Genomic DNA, 17,724 nt, shown 5'->3' on the forward strand with positions numbered 1-17,724 from the left:
TGCTGCACTGTCCATGCTACCCCCAAGTCTTTTGTTAAATGTAAACTTCAGGAGTAATAGTAAAGTTACTCCATTTGTTTATTTCCATTCTTTAGTCAGCAGGGATCCTCTGTATTTGTCCCATGCCTTTCTGAATTCCATCACCACCTCCTCTGGGAGGGCATTCCATGCATCCACCACCCTTTCCGTGAAGAAATACTTCCTGACATTGTTCCTGAGTTTCATATTGTGATCCCTAGTTTTACAGCTTCCTTTCCATCAGAAAAGATTTAATTTTTGTACATCATTAATTAATCTCCACTACATGGCCCATCAGGGTGTATTCTAGGAAAACACTTGCCTTTAGATAATTGTTAAAAAAAACAAAACAAAACATTTTTTAGTCCAATTTAGTTGCCATTTCTTCAGTAAACTAAGAATTATCTCTTCTGTTTACTTTTTATCTTGACATTTTTTTTTAATCTAATGGCATTAGATCATTTTAAAATGTCAACAGGAGGCCCAGACCTGAAATCAGCAGGGATACATTCACACTCAAATAGCTTAACTGTTTAAAGGGATGGAATTCATTTCTTCCCCTATTAGCAACAGGCATACAATCAGTTAGTACGACTTGCTGCCACTAACAAGAAGCAGAGGTTTATGTTCTTTGAAGCAGCTAAGAGTGCCCAGAGCAGTACTTTCATTCACTTACTTTATCAATGCCTACTAAAAGGACAAAGGCAACTTTTGCATTTCCTTACCAGGGAAACAGCAAGCTCCATCCCCAATGAAGCAGAGAGAAACATGCTTGCATATGGTAGACCGTGTACACCAGGAATATGCTAATCCCATATGAATGCAGGGTAAAAAAAAAAAAAAATTCCCCCCTCCCCCCAAATGACATGATCCACTTAAAATGGAAAAGTGGAAATTTGTCATAACATTTAAAAATGACAAACTCCCCCTTAAAAAGTAAATCTATTTGTGTTGGCCTCGTAGCTCAGTAGCATGCACAACACCCAGTTTCAATTTGTGGCCTATCTTCTGCTCCCCAAACTGGCTGGGGCTACTTTGGAAACCACGTCCACAGCCCCATGAAGAGCGTCCTAACCATTATACAATGCTGACACCTAATGGCTGAAATCAAGGTGCACATGTATCAGGTTTTGGAAGGAGCTGGGGTCAGTAGCCCCTAACTGATGGCTGCTGGTCCAATGACTAAGCTAAATGGACAATCAAAGTTAGGTGGTGAGGGGAGAAAGAAAGAGGGAGGGAGGGAGGGAAAAATAACCCAGCTAGTTGCAAAACTAAGGCACTTGGTGCCTGCAGTCCAACAGATACTAGGTCCAATTGACCTGGAAGCCTAAAGGAGCAGGAAGAAACTGTTGTGAATAAAATAAACCAGAAATCATGCTAATTTAGAGAAAAGAAAATGAATTGACATTTATAACCGTTCAAGCAATATAGTCCTTTTAATGATTAATTCTTATGGAGTAAATAGAAATCTAGTTAACATTGCTACAATGCTTTTCTCCCTCTTCCCTTTTCACAAAAGACAGTTTTGACATTACCTGTTGTTGAGAAGATTCCTCCAACGATGCCACAGAGCCTCACTAAGAACTGCCAGAACGGCATGTGGTCCTCTGTCACAGTCACCATTAGTGAACTAATATCATATTTCATAAATATCCCCGATACCCCATGGCTGCCTGAAGCATGGTCGATCACACGCTCCTAATGAACAGAAAGGTACTGTGTTAGAATGTCAAAAAACACACTTTGTTAAAAGTAAAGTAGTGGGTAGAAATGATATCATCACGATAATGAGTTTTAAGCAGAAAGCTTTCAGAGATGTTAAGTTCCCTTCCTCAGGGAAAAGGGAGAACAGGTGAATTGTTCACAAGTGTGGAAACTTGAAATTACATAATTCATCGTTAATGATACTTCACCATACCTTTCTGGCATATACCTTTGAAACAAACAATCTTTCCTGTAAAATTTAATACACATTTATTTATTTTTAACTTTTATATACCGATCTTCTTGTATAGGATACAAATCAAACCGGTTTACAGTGGGACAATAACTTCGCATGAGAGCGTTACAGAGAACCTTAAACATATAATAACTTTGAATAAAACATTCAATAGCTTTGAATAAATAACATTAAAATAGGAGGGGCTTTGGATGCACCAAGGATGATCCGAAATTGGTACATGAGGTACGAAAGACTAAATAAATGAAATACAGAGTTAACTTGATACAAAATACCATGCTTGCTGGGTGCCATGAGACAAGTTACGGTGAGTTGGTATGGCTACCCGGGCGGTTCTGGGAACGCTGATTTAAATAGCCACGTTTTGAGTTTTTGTTTTTTGTTTTTTTTAAGGAAATTGGGCAGGGGTCTAGTCGCAGTTCTGGGGGGGGAGAGTTCCATTGCGTGGGGCCTGACTCAAGTGAAATTCTGCTGGGGTACCCTATCAAATTAGTACATAATCTTGTGTCAGCCTGGGGGAAGGTGCCACAAAGTAAGTGCAACATGCGGAATATGTAGGTAGCACTTACTCCATTTATTATAAATATAGAGATTTCCCAGTAAAGGCATTTTATTATCCTCTCCTTAAAAATGCAGAAACTGGTTAATTAAAAACTCAGCTGTCACAGTGCAGTGAAAATGTCTCGTGCTCTAATGTACAAGATGAGACCAAGACAAAAGAAGATGTTGTGGAAAATTAATTTATTTAATTAATTTATTTATTTAAAATTTTTATATACCGACATTCATCCAGGATATCATATCGGTTCACATTGTAACGCAAAAACAAACGCACGGCATGGCGCTTTACATTGAACAGTAAAAACATGATAACAAGGCATTAACGAGAGGGGGGAACAATAACATGGGAAGTTTTGCAATAAAATTATTAACAAAGTTTGCAATTATATACATATGTACAAAAGAAAGAAAACTATGAGGTTAATTTTAATCAGGCTAGGAGATAAGATGGGGAAGAGAAGGGAGGAGAGCAAGGAAAGAGGGGGGGCAGAGAGAAAGAAAAGAAGGTGGTGGAGAAAAAGGGAGGGGAGAGAGGGGCGGTAGAATGGGAAACAGGGGAGGAGTGTGGAGAGTGGGGACAGTGGTGAGGTATAGTGAAAAATTAAGTGTATGCTTTTGCAAAGAGCCAGGTCTTGAGCTTCCGCTTGAAAGATGAGGCATTCTTCTTGCCGTAGTTCAACAGGCATTTTGTTCCAGAGGGTCGGCCCGGCTATCGATAGTGCACGGGCTCTTGTGGAAGTGAGTTTATAGAGTTTAGGAGAGGGGATAGGCATGGTTGCGAGATGTGCTAGTCTGGTGGGCTTATTAGACTGGTGAAAACGGAAGGATTCATTGAACCAGTTCATTTCAGGATTGTATAGGGCTTTGTGGATGAGAGAGAGAGCCTTATATTGTGAAAATTAAGAAAATTAAGAAGCTATTTAATGTGAAAACTTTGTTAACAGGATAAAAATTACTGGAACAAAGAATCACTAATATAGCTAGTGTAATTGCTTAACATAAGGCCTATAAGTTCTGAGAATAAATATGCCATTTATCTTAGCTTGCTTGTAACTATAAATAAGTCATGTGATCAGATATATTAATAAGCAGTTACTCATGAGGCTAACAGGGAAAACAAACATCAGCAACCTAAACCACACCTAATTGGGCATCCCAAACTTAAGCGCACAATGCGCCTAAATTGTGAACACATGCAAGCGCGCGGCTAACACAGAGGCCGCTATCACCTGGACACCCAAAGCAGGTGTCCGACTAAAAGCAAATAAAATGTTAAGAATGGTTCGGAAAGGAATAGAAAAGAAAACCAAGAAAGCAGAGTTGTTAATTTAACAGGGGTTCTCCAAGGATATAAATATATCAATCCTCACACACAGGATGACATTATCCAATGAAGCCTGGCATGGAAAACTTATGTCAAAGTTTCTATAACTCTGACTGTGCCTCATTGAGTGTGTTCACACATGCTATTATTCCACATGTCCACATGGGGTCCCTTCAACCTTGTATTTTGGCATAAAAAAAAAAAAAAAAAAAAAATCAGAAAAACCAACTACAAGGGGAGGTGGGAGGGTTTTGTGAGGAAAGACATCCTGCTGTCCTTGGAGAACACCTGTTACAGTAAGCAACTTTGCTTTCTCTGAGGACAAGCAGGATATCAGTCCTCACACAAGGGGAATCCCTAGCTACAGGCTAACCCTAATTTAAAAAAAAAAAAAACAGAGGGGAAACTACCAAGTGCTAAACAGCACAATAAATTATTTTTGTTGGCAACAAGCTTTTTGCCCTACATATACCCTAAGAGGAACAATCTGGAACAAAAACAACTGGCTCTAGGAGGGCATGGAATTGAGCTCTATACTTCAAACAGGTTCCAAAAGACAGACTGGCTAAACCTACTGCCGGCCATGTCAGCCATCAATGTACAAACAGTAATGAGATGTGAATGTGTTGAGAGAGTTCCATATTGCAGCCTTGCAGATCTCCTCTATGGAGACTGATCACAGGTGAGCCACCAACGCTGCCATGGCTCAAACAAAGCAAGCCTCAACACGGCCCACCAGATTGAGCCCTACTTGGGCATAACTGAAGTACGTGCAATCTGCTAGCCAATTATATAAAGTCTGTTTGACAATGGCAAACCCCCCAGTCTATGTTTCTGTGTCAAAAGAAACAAAAAGCTGGATGGACTTTCTATGGGCTTCAGTTTGCTCTAGGTAGAAGACTAAGGCTCTTGTGCTGCCCAGACTGTGCAATGCTTGTTCACCTTGGAAGCCATGTGGCTTGAGAAAAAAAAAATGCTGGAAGGACGACAAGCTGCTTAGAATGGAATTCAGACACCACCTTAGATGGAAATTTCAGATAAATGCATAAGACCATGTTATGATAAAATCTGACACAGAGGGGTCGATTTAAGACCCGTGTGTTCGCACAAGGATGTGCCGATTTTATAACCTGGCACGCAGGTTATAAAATCCAATGGCTGTGCGCATGTGCGGGCAGCCCACAATGCGAATGGGGAGGGGGGAATTTTAGCAAAATACATGCGGCGACTCAATCGGGCCTCCCCCAGTTCCCTCCCAGTCCGCTCCAATTAAAGAGCAGACTGGGAGGGAACTTTCCTATCCCTAACCCTACCCTTCCTGCCTCTTCCCCTCTTCTCCCTGACTCCTAAGCTAACACTACCTATCCCTAATTTTTTATTTTTTTTTAAATTTTAATACTTACTGCTCCCGGGGAGCAGAAGTAATCTCCGCACGCTGGTAGCTGGCCAGCGGCTAATGGCACTGTTCCAGCCCGCCTACCGCCTCAACCATGCCCCCCAGCCTACCCCTTTTGCAGGGCCTGGCACTTCAGCACTTAACGGGGGTTACATGCGTGGTCGGGCCCATTCTAAAATGCACGCAGCATGCGCAAGACCCAGCCACATGCGTAACCGTTTACGTGCGTGGCCCTTTTAAAATTGGGCTGAAAGTGAATAAGCTACTAGAGCCTGAAGCTCATTGACCCTGCTTGCTGAAGTGACTGTCACCAAAACCACAACCTTCCAAATCAGGTACTTCATGTCACAGGAATGCAGTGGCTTAAAGGGAACTTTCATCAGATGGGACACACATACACAGATCCCAAGCCACAGCAAGAGGCCAGATGGGAGGCTTCAAATGAAGCACGCCCCGCATAAACTGGAAAACTAATAACTGTACAGAGATGGATTTACCTTCTACATGGTAATGGTAGGGGCCAACTGCACTAAGGTGAACTGTTACGGAGTTGGTCTTGAGACCAGACTCAGATAAATGTAAAAAGTAATCAAGTAATTATTGTGTGGCAGAGAAAGGATATAGGGTCATCTGTTAACATCACACAGCAAATTTCCTCCTCTTAAATCCATACAATTTTCTAGTGGAATACTTTCTTGAAGCTAAGCTAACTCAAGACATTGTCAGATAACAAGGGGGTTGCAAAGTCAACCTTTCAGCATCCAAGCGGTGAATGACAGGAGTTGATGTTGGAATGGTGCAACCTTCCTGAATCTGAGTCATGAGATCTGGGGAAATCCCTAGTCTGATCGCTGATGGACCTCTCCTAGAAGAGAGGAAACCAGAATAGTCTCAGCCAAAAGGGGATTATGGGTATCATGGTCCCCTGTCTTCTTTGAGCTGCAAAAGAGTTTTCGTAATTGAGCTAGTTTGACACATCCCCTCTTTCTGGAATAGAAGAGTGGGACCTTTTAGTTCCAAAGGATAACAGAAAGACTAGGGGGCACTCCATGAAGTTAGCATGTGGCACATTTAAAACTAATCGGAGAAAGTTCTTTTTCACTCAATGCACAATTAAACTCTGGAGTTTGTTGCCAGAGGATGTGGTTAGTGCAATTAGTATAGCTGTGTTTAAAAAAGGATTGGATACGTTCTTGGAGGAGAACTCCATTACCTGCTATTAATTAAATTGACTTAGATAATAACCACCGCTATTACTAGCAACGGTAACATGGAATAGACTTAGTTTTTGGGTACTTGCCAGGTTCTTATGGCCTGGATTGGCCACTGTTGGAAACAGGATGCTGGGCTTGATGGACCCTTGGTCTGACCCAGTGTGGCATGTTATTATGTTCTAACACAGATATCAGACACATTACAAATACAATATAAATTTCAAATAGCAAAGTAAGCAAGTAACAATTTTGCCATTCAAAATCTAAAGAATGATTTCTTATATTAATCCCTACCACTTCCTCTATAAGGATAGGATTTATAAACCTAACCTGTGGCAGCTGAGGGGATAGAAAGCAGCTTCCCTCCCTCAGTTTTTCAAACTAACCAATAGATATCGGTATCACCTCCCCCGCCTCCAGGGGCTACAGGCATCTGCTTTCAAACAGCTCCTAGACCCAGCTAGCCAACAGAAAGAGGCAGGATGTTAAACTATGCCTCCAGCATGACAAGGCTGCAGTACAATGGAAAGCCTACAAGGAAAATTGTTTTTCACTTCTAGACCATCTCTCTGACATCCTAAAACCCTTACTACTTTGCTAGCATTAAGGACCAAGGTTGTATACTCTTGATCTATGTCTTTCCAATTACTGGTAAATCACCCAATAAAGCTACAAGAAGCCACAAAGGAAGATAGAACAAGGAGATAGAACCAGACAAGTACATTTTAAAAGGCCCGCACGTGGTCAGGCCTTGCATGCGCTGCACGCATTTTACAAAGGGCCCCGTTAATGTAAGCAAAAACATTTCAGTTGCTTTCATGCATGCAGGGCTCTGGAGATGGGCTCATTGCAAAAGCGGTCATTACGCACTGAAGTGCCGGGCTCAAAGAAACAGGTGGGCCAAGGGGTGTAATCTGGGCAGGCCGGGACAGCACCATTCGACGCTGTCTTGGGGAAGCGAGCGTGTCGGAAATTACTTCTGCTCCAGAGGAGCACTAAGCGAAAATAAAAAATTTGGGGATAGTTAGGGTAAGTTTAGAGGGTGGGGAGTCGAGGGGAATAGGGAGGAAGGATAGGATTAGGGAAGTTCCCTCCCAGTCCACTCAATTGGAACGGCCTGGGAGGGAACCGGGAACTAGTTGATCAAGTTAGCTGTGCGTGGATTATAAATTCCCCCTCCCTGCGCGCTCATGAGTTGCAGGCCGCTCGTGCGGATTTTAAAATTTGCTACGCATGTTATAAAATATCAATATATATGCAAAGTCTAGCCCAAGTATGGCTGAAGATTGTATAGTGACAACTGGGGAAACCTCATATAGTGCCTAATATAGACTATTTTGATGCCTATATGGCTACTGGAAATCTGACTCCACGGCTGTGGATGTCAGACAAGGTTGTAATCATTGGTTACCCCAAAAGGTATGATGCTGTACTGACTATTAAAGCTATCATATGAGTCAGGATAAAGATGCTGGTATCCAAAAATGTGTTTTACCAGATTGTGTTATGCTCACTGTTTTGGCGCCAAGATTGTAAAAAAATCTTCATGCTGTGAGTGTGTCAGTCCCGCGGGACTGACACACTCACAGCATGAAGATTTTTTTACAATCTTGGCGCCAAAACAGTGAGCATAACACAATCTGGTAAAACACATTTTTGGATACCAGCATCTTTATCCTGACTCATATGATAGCTTTAATAGTCAGTACAGCATCATACCTTCTGGGGTAACCAATGATTACAACCTTGTCTGACATCCACAGCCGTGGAGTCAGATTTCCAGTAGCAATAGGCATCAAAATAGTCTATATTAGGCACTATATGAGGTTTCCCCAGTTGTCACTATACAATCTTCAGCCATACTTGGGCTAGACTTTGCATATATATTGATATTTTATAAGTGTCTAGTATCATTGTATCTATATTTCCATGTTATAAAATTGGCACATCCATGTGCATGCACCGGGAATCGCATGCACATGGACACGCACGGGTCTTAAAAAATCAACCCCATAGTATATAGGGCAGTGTATTTGTTATGGTAAAAAGAATAACAAAAGTACAAAAGATTCACTATAAGGGAAACAAAAATAGGTATTTAAAATAAAATAAAACTGTATAGTCCCAACAGGAGAAAATAATCCCATACATGTACAATCTACCTTTTAAGAAGCACACTTTGCTGAATGTGCATTTATAAAAGTAGATGATAAATATGCTGTCAGGTAGAACTTGCTGAGGAAATGCACTGGCAGCAGTAAGAGCTGTAATGTGCTAAACAGAAATCAGCAACAAGCAGCTAATAAGGGAAACTAGATCCAGTGGGGGAACACTAAATAAAAAGACAATTTATCATGGAACAGGTTCACTGCACTTCAAGCATGTGACCACTATCCATTTAAAACAATCTTCTAACAAATAGCAGCATTGCACAACTTAACTGCACAGCAACTGCCTAAAATATGTTTTTCTTCCAGCAAGTTAGACACATTTGCTAATCCCAAATATACTACTAATCAACTGTAAATACACTAGTGCTCCTCTCAGTCTTGAAGAACGAGGAGGATAAATAAGGTCAACATGTAGAACAGCATTTCACAGTAAAAAAAAAAAAAAATAAATAAAATAAAAACCCAAAACAACATTTCTGCATATTATGACAGTGAAAAGAACTTGAAAAGAAACCCTTATTCAAGCAATCATTTTCTTCATGTTAAAATAGATACAAAATCATTGCTGCTACTTTCTTGCCAACGGCCTCCCAATTCCCACTTTGCAAAAAACCCAATCCACTCATTAACTGAGGTTTTAATTGTACTAATTCATTTTTGAGTGAGAGAAATTATCTTTTTGTTTCTTAAAGACAAATTCTGAAAATAAGTTTAAGATCAATAAAAGCTAATTTTCTTCCTTCCTTCAGATCCAGGTTTTTCAGAATTAGATAGATGGGCGGAGAGAGGTAACTAAGCAAAGGATAACATAAGAATCGCCATTCTAAGTCAGAAAGAGGGCCCATCAAGCTCAGTATCTTGTTTCCAACAGTTGCCAATCCAGGTCATAAGTACCTGGCAAGATCCCAAACAGGAAACAGATCCCTTGTTACTATTGTGCAGTGATAAGTAGTGGCTATTTCTTAAACCTACTTGGTTAACAGTTCATGGATTTCTTCCTCCAGGAACTTGTTCAAACATTTTTTTAAACTCAGCCCTGCTAACTGTCTTAACCACACCCGCTGACAATTAATTCCAGAGCTTAAGAAAAATACTTGTTCTTGGAAAGGTTGGTAACTTGTGGAGTCAAACCATATTTTTACTAAGTGTCATAATATATGTTATGCGGCTTCTTGACAGTTCCCATTTTGTTATTCCAAGTTGCACAGCATCTACACTGGTTTGTCATATTCAAGGTCAATTAAGGCCCATCCTAGCTGAGGGAACATACGTGACACTAGTGCAATTAGCTCATCTCATACTGCTCTTTTCTCCATTATTAATACGCTGGTATTCTAATGGTAGAAGTTGGCATTAAAAGGAGAGTTAACAGCTAAGAGATTTGTGCTTTATACAAAAGTTGAAATTTAACATGAACACAATAATAAACACACACTCCAAAGATGTTAAAACAAAAATAAAGTGTAGATACCTATAAATATTGGATAATTGGATCTAGCAATTCTGCCAGGTGGTCACAAAATGAAGCTGACAGATCATTTTTTGTTGTGATCAAATTTGTATTTGGAAAATATTTCTGCTGATTTTTAGTTATTAGCTGACAGATTATTTTACGTGCACAACATAATTAAAACATTGCCTGTAAAATCAAAAGGACTCCGAGGGTAGATTATCATTTGTAACACAAATCAGGTGAGAGCAGTTATTTCTGACACTGTCAATACAATACAGCAGAAGAGGACAAAAACTTTAGAGAGTCTGTGAGACCTCAAAGCAGAGAGGAATTTTCTTTTAAGATTTTTTTCATGAAAAACCTAACGAGTTTGCCCCACATTTCAGTTTGTAACACAACAGCGCAAAATACTCCTCCTGAGTGACGAGTCCAGGAAAGATTAGGTATCCATAAATGCAAAATGCTCAAACTTAAGGAGAGGAAGAATGGTTGCACTGACCCCTACTGGCTAGAAAGTGGTACTATAAAGGTTACTCAAAACAGACTTCCCTCTTTCCCTCAAAGTTAATAAAGGCTCCACTGTCACAAGGGTTGTAAGAGGGAAAAATAAAAAAAATAATTCTCTAAGTTACAAAATAAAAACTGAATGGGTGACACAGAGGCAAATACACAAAACAGCAACATGTAAATGAGATGTGTGTCATGTCTACGAAAGGAAAAGCTAACCAGGAAACATCACAAACATAACATTTCTGTTGAATTTAAAAGGAAACATTTTTCTTCCCATGGTAGGGAAATAAGATGGTGAAGAACAGCTGTTTAGGATACAAATAGTTAATATTAACTCATTAGGCAAATTTGCTTCTCTTGAGAAAGTTTGTTTTATTTTGTTCAGTTGTACATGCAACAAAGATGAAAATTTATGAACCTTTAGTTAAATTTAACGATGTTGATTCTAGCTTTTACGTGAAACAGTAAAACCAGCAAGTACAATTTTTTTGAAAGGTTTAGTTGCCAAGCTGTTGTACTTCCATGTTATGGGGGCAATGGGAAGTTTTTTCTGTGATGAAACCTGTGTTTACCCAGGAAAAAACATGGTATGATTATTGCTATGTTTCACCCCCCAGAAAGTATGCACACTTTCATAGCATGCATACTTTTACACCCCTAGAAAAAGGGGCAGAGAAGGGAAACTATGCACAGTGATTGCATAAAGCAAGTATATCTTGAACCCAGTATACATTAAGTAAATTATTTATTTATTTAACATTTTTCTATACCGGCCTTCAAGGTTGAATACCCTATCAGGTCGGTTTACATCGAACAGGGGTAGATCAGTATAACATAACGTAACATAAGGAACAACTTTTTTTATAATTAGCGGAGACAAAGCAGAGAAGCCAAAAGTTACATAATAACAAGGACCTTGAACTTGGAAGCTGGTTCAGCTGGAAAAAGAGAAGCCTTACAAGGGTATTAAATTAAATACGTTGTTTTTAAATATCTCTCTCACATGGGTGACATCCTCCAATAGTGCTGAACAGACCCTTCTCATAGCTCATACAGCTTTTGCTCTACTGAGCATGTGTGGGAGATCCCAAATGCGCACTGTTATGTTCCCCTCGGTAGATTTTAGAGCTTAGCTTTAGCAAAGTAGATGACTCTCCAGGAAGGTGGGTGGGTATTAAGCATGACTAATTCATCCTGCCGTTTAGAAGACTGTTTATAGAAAGCAAGCTTGTTTTCTCCATCAGAAAGCAGGGCTGAACTGGCAATAACATGTAGGAAGTCCCAAACTGATAGCTGTAGCAGAGTATTTACCAAAAAAGCAACCCGAACCCCACCCTCCTCCCCATGGAGAGTGGACTACTAGGTGAACAGGTAACACAGAACTGCTTGTCCAAAGTTGCTGTCACTTCCTGACAAACTGTCCCATGAAGGTATGAATTGATGCTCAAAACTGTAATTTCGTAAATGTCTTCAATGGGCACAGCTCGCAGATAAGCCACTGAAGTAGCCATGGTTCTTTTTTGATGAGTCCAGCCAGAGCACAGCAATGTACAATACATCCTGCTAGCCAGTTGGACAGCATGCATTTGGCCTTTGCTATTCCAAGTCTATTAGGATCAGAAGAGACAGAGTTGACAATGTGGTCGAATTCTCTTCAGATAATAAGCTAAGGTCTTTTGCAGTCCAGAGAATGGAGGGCCTTCTCTCCTTTTGCATGAGGTTTTGGATAGAACATGGACAAAATGATTGCTTGATTCAGATGAAAAGCTGACACTACTTTTGGCAAAAACTTGGGGTGAGTCGACAGCACCACTCTGTTGTGAAAAACTTGTATGCACAGAAATTAATAAGCCAGTGCTTTAAGATCACTGTCTCTTCTAGCAGATATAATGGCAACTAAGAACTCTGCCTTCCAGGTGAGGAGCTTCAATGAAGCCGACTAACTCTTTGTAAGGTGGTTTCATTAGCTGTGCCAATATCACCAGATGTCTTGTTTGCCACAAGCATTTCATGAACTTTGACACTAAAGGATGTATAGATATCGGTTTACCATCCACTGGAACATAGTAAGCCACTAGGGCATCGAGATGCACTTTGACCGATGACATATTGAGACCAGAGCTGAAGAGGGAGAATAAGTATTGAAGCAATTTGGCTTGCAGGCAAATGGGTCCAGGGAGCTTGCTTAAAACAAGGATGAGAATCTTTTCCATTTAAAAACTAAATTCTTCTTCTTAAAGGCTTCCTGGTGGAGATTATAATAGTCTTAAATTCCTTGGATAACAATAGATGATACTAGCTAACATTCAACATCCATGCCGTCAAATTGAGAAAGGGAATATTCGAATGACTGACTACCTTCCTCCTAGGTTAAAGTCAGATCAAATCCCAGAAGGCTGATCGACAACCAGATGAGGTATGAAAACTTAATTTGTGGGGGACCACACTGGAGTAATGAGGATCAGATGCGCCCGATCTTTGAACGCTTTCTGAAATGTTCTGGCCACCAACAGAAGCAATAGAAAAGCATACAGTAGATTTGTATCCTATTTGAACAGACAACCATCCAGAGCGGACCTGAATTTGCTCTGAAGAATGGAGCAGAATCTTTACACTTTCCTGTTGCCTTCCGATGTGAATAAGACAAACTAGATCAAATGATAGCAGACAGGTTGTTTGATCTTGACACCATTCGTGAGGACAAAACACTGCTGAGGCAATCCCCCCAACATATTGGATATCCTAGGAGGAATGGCTGCTTGCAGGAAGGCTTCAGGTTTGTAAGCACACTCACAAATTCTCAAGGATTCCTATCAGAGGATCTATGACCCTGTGCCCCTTTGCTTGTTGATGTAAAACATTGCTACTTGGTTGTCAGTATGGATCAGAATTCTTTCCCTGAAGACAGGCATGTCTAATCACTTGTAGCTTCAGAGCAATCCAGGTTTCAGCGTACAGTACAGAGACTGCTTTAACTACTCTCCTAAATGATATTTAGCATTAATTTTGATGGTAGCAAGGTTGTAATCATGGTTCTTTTAGAAATGAGTAAAGCCTTTGATACCAACCATTGACCATACGTTACTGATAAAATGGTTGACTGATCTTGGATTGAGAAGCTCTCCACTCAACTGGCTTACTTCTTTTCTCTCTAACAAGTCATATTATGTTGACTGGAACTCATCCTCATCTCAGTCTCATCACATGCCTGTTATGTTCCACTACTCTTTAAATCTCTCTCTCCCTTAGCTACTTTCATTGAAAGCTTAGATTTCGCTGTCTTTCTTTATGCGGACGACATTCAGATAATTGCCTGCACAGACTCCATCTCTCATTATTGTCTAGCAAAGTTCAACAACTGCCTTTCTGAAGTTGTTAACTTGCTTCACTCATCTAAACTCAAGTTAAATTCCACAAAGTTAGAAGCTATTTGGTTCACTAATACTGATACTTCTAATCTTGCATCTCCCTTCATTGCCGACTCTCAAAATCGTTTAAAAAATCATCACTATTTTGGTAATCAAGTTTGACTCAACTCACTTTTGATGCGCAAGTATCAAAATTGGTTCAGAACTCTTACTTTTATGCATGCCTTATCTGTGTATTGCTGATTTGAAAACTAACTCATTCACTTGCAATCAATAAACTGGATTACTATAATGCCTTACATCATTGTCTTTTTTCTCATGCAATGCATCCATCTTCAAGAAGTCCAAAATATGGTGGCTAAATTTATTTTTAGGGAAAAAAAAGTATGACTATGTGACTCCATTATTGCAATACCTTCACTGATTGTCTCTCTGAGACTTGAATTAAAAATTGTCTTTTTAAAGCTTTGCAATCAGGCAGTTCATCTCATCTTGTCAAATCTGTTAACGTCCTATGTCCCTATCCTTAGTCTGCCGAAAGAAAGAGGCTGGAAGGTGGACCGGCCCATCTTTAAATTCTGTTTGCTGCGCCCCCATTCAGTTCCCCTCCCTTGTTCCAGAGATGGAGCGTCTCCCTGCCTTAGTTGGGGCGAGTCAGCTCCTCAATCATCTCAGATGTGAAAGTCTCCTCTTGCCTATCTATAATTAACCCCACCCTGTCCCCAAGTTTGTTGTATTTGTAAGAGACACCTTTGTCAGTCCAGTATTTGAAAATATCTTTATTGGATGGATATGGCCACAGCATAGGTCACTACAATTCAATTAATAAACAATTACTAACATTCATTCAATTATCAATATATTCTCAATCCCTAGGGGTGACCATGCCCTTACTTGCTGAACGTCAATGCACTAAATGCTCCATATGATCCTGCTACTGCAATGTAGCACTGTTGTGGATGCAGGACCATTGAAGCCGTGCTCCAATTCACAAGTGCTCTTTAGTATTATGCTACAGTCATGTCGCACCATTGGAGGACACAGGGCAGCTGAAGCCTTGTGCCAGTTTTCCTGCCATTCGATACTAATTGCGGTGCTATGAAGTCCTGCTCTGTAAAAGAGCAGGTGGCACTCATTAAGCTTGCCATTACAATTTTGGGTGATGCGCAGGCCAAGCCTGACAATTTTGTCGCCCAAAGTGCAATCCCTCGCATGGGCGGCCCCACCCCCCGGCAGCGAATCGCTCCTGCCACAAGGAGCCCCTGCTTCCGAAGTTTTCTTTTATAGGTTTGTTGTTTTTTGGTTTTTTTTTTTACTCACAAGTATCATCAGGGAAAGGAACACAAAGAAGAACTACTTCCCTGAGAGTTGGCAGAGTCTGCAGGCTACAAAAGGGGGGAGGGAACTGGTCCCCCAGCTATCACCCCCGGCACACAGAGGAGCACACAGACAGGGTCACCAACCCTGCTCGTTCCTGCCTACAACCAGGGGGAGGATAGTACCACCAGGACCTCACAACCTCCTGGGAGACCTGTTTCTCTCTGCACAGAAGTTCTGTTCTCCTTCCTTCTTTCTTTTTTCCCTAGGCTCAGGTACAGAACCACAGGTTTTGTACTACTTCCATCTGATGGAGACAGAGAAATACTGAAGAGTAACAGGTGGCACACTGGGTTATGAGGCGGAGCCTCAAACTTTCTCTTGTCTCCATCTGCTGGAAGACAAAACCCGGGAGTCTGGACTGATCTGGGTACGTACAGGGAAACTGGGTTTACATATTGTTCAAAGTTTAGAACATACCAAAACTATTTATTCAAAATGTTCTAAAGGGTAGTGCGATTCATCCCAGGTCTTGAGTTGGTTCCATGTCAGCTAGCATCTCTGCAGCACAGTTTCTGGGCACAAGCTTTTGGAAATGAAATCAGAGTGCAGTATGCACCAGAGGAATCTGACTAAAGCCCCTACCACATGAAAAAGACAGCAAAGTTTGAAACATTGAATATGCTGGTATAAGATGCAATATTTGGAGTAAGTCTAATTCTGTTTAAAGTGCTTTCAGCATGGGCAATCCTTTAGCCCAGGCTACAACACAATGTGGTGATTTCAGGTTCTGACGGGGCTGGCATGCACAGGCCCAGTAAGAAAGGGAGGGAAGCTGACAGCTGTGTCAGTGATGGTCCCTACCAGCCAACCAGCAGTGCTGAGCATGTGCCTAGGAGGCGGTACTGTCCTTCATGCCTTGAGACAGCATGGCTTTTAGCAAATTGCTTTGCATGATGATTAGAAGTACCCTTCTCAATATGCAGAAACAGATAAGGAAGCAATTGCCCTACTCTGTCACAATGAAAGAGGTATCAAGGTCATTGATGGCTGTCAAAAACTGTAAACATTGCAACTGGAAGTGGAATTTTTAGAAAGAAACAATAATGCTTAATCTTACCAGAACTGTACTCATTTCTTTTTGACATTCTGTTAACATGATGAAGTAGTTTAGGTATGAAAGTAGACTAAAATGCCATGGAGCCAGTCATCTCCAACTTACCCTTTCTGTCACTGAAAACTGATGAGTATCTGAAGAAATTTTGTATGTATTGAGTTTTGTTGGCACAATCGTGATAAAATACTGAAACATCTGGTTATCTGAAAAAAAAAATTTGAAATTTTTCTACAAAGCTGAGAACTGTCACTTTCTATAGCATTTTTATTAAAATTATACGTTTGCTACCGAGAAGAAAAAGAGGGTCATTTTACATAGGTCACACAAATTAAACATATATGTCTGAATTACTTTAAATATTATACTAAATTCTTCTCCTGTCCTTGTCCTAAATTTGTGATAAGCTATGCAGTAGAATTCATAGGAATCAGAGGCTGCAGAATGAATGCAATTGCCATGGTCCCTGGAACTGGACTGAGAAACTCATTTCACATAGACCACCTTTCTAATTTCCTATTGCCTGTGCTGATTTGAACTAGTGACCTAGATAAAAGGCTCTGTAATGCTGACAATTCCTTTTAGCTAAAGTTGCTGAAACACTGTGCAAGAAGGTCTGGTATCTGGTCAGAAGTTTTCCCAATAAAGCAGAGTTGCTTACCTGTAACAGGTGTTCTCCCAGGACAGCATGATGTTAGTCCTCACAGATGGGTGACATCATCAGATGGAGGCCTGTCACGGAATACTTTTGTCAAAGTTTCTAGAACTTTGACTGGCACACTGAGCATGCCCAGCATGCCACTAACCCTGTGGCCACACGGGGTCCCCCTTCAGTTTCATTTTATAGCAAAAGTACGAGTGAAAAATAAAACAAAAGCGAACCCAACTCCGCAGGGTGGCGGGCGGGTTTTGTGAGGACTAACATCCTGCTGTCCTGGAACACCTGTTGCAGGTAAGCAACTCTGTTTTCTCCCAGGACAAGCTGGGCCAACAGACACCCAATAACGTTCAACAAGCACAAAACTGGGGTGCTGTTGGCAACAACGGGACAGCCTGAACACCAGACTGGGCCCTAGGTAGGAAGAGTGGGAAACACTGGAAACAGACTACGGAGGACAGACTGGCCGAAGACGCTATCATGTCGACTGTCCTTATCCAGAGAGTAATGGGCTGCGAAAGTGTAGCGGGAGCTCCATGTCGTGGTCTTGCAGATTTCGGCAATAGGGACTGTTCGGAAGTGTGCCACTGACGCTGCCATGGCTCTCACTGAGTGCGATTTCACGCAGCCCTCGAACGGAAGGCCTGCTTGCTAGTAGCA

At 41.0% G+C, this 17,724-nt stretch overlaps 1 protein-coding gene across 1 annotated transcript in view; it reads right to left on the reverse strand.

The window, feature by feature from the left end:
- ERGIC2 (ERGIC and golgi 2) overlaps window positions 1-17,724 on the reverse strand; it is a 162,518-nt gene that overhangs the window by 21,396 nt on the left and 123,398 nt on the right. Inside the window, exons 12-13 of the mRNA XM_029599996.1 lie at window positions 16,515-16,612; window positions 1,554-1,716 (exon numbers count right to left, since the gene is read on the reverse strand). Of these exons, the coding sequence (XP_029455856.1) occupies window positions 1,554-1,716; window positions 16,515-16,612 (261 nt within the window). The remainder of the gene's footprint in view (window positions 1-1,553; window positions 1,717-16,514; window positions 16,613-17,724) is intronic.

Source organism: Rhinatrema bivittatum, chromosome 4 (genome assembly GCF_901001135.1).
Source record: "Rhinatrema bivittatum chromosome 4, aRhiBiv1.1, whole genome shotgun sequence".
NCBI classification, from domain to species: Eukaryota; Metazoa; Chordata; class Amphibia; order Gymnophiona; family Rhinatrematidae; genus Rhinatrema; species Rhinatrema bivittatum.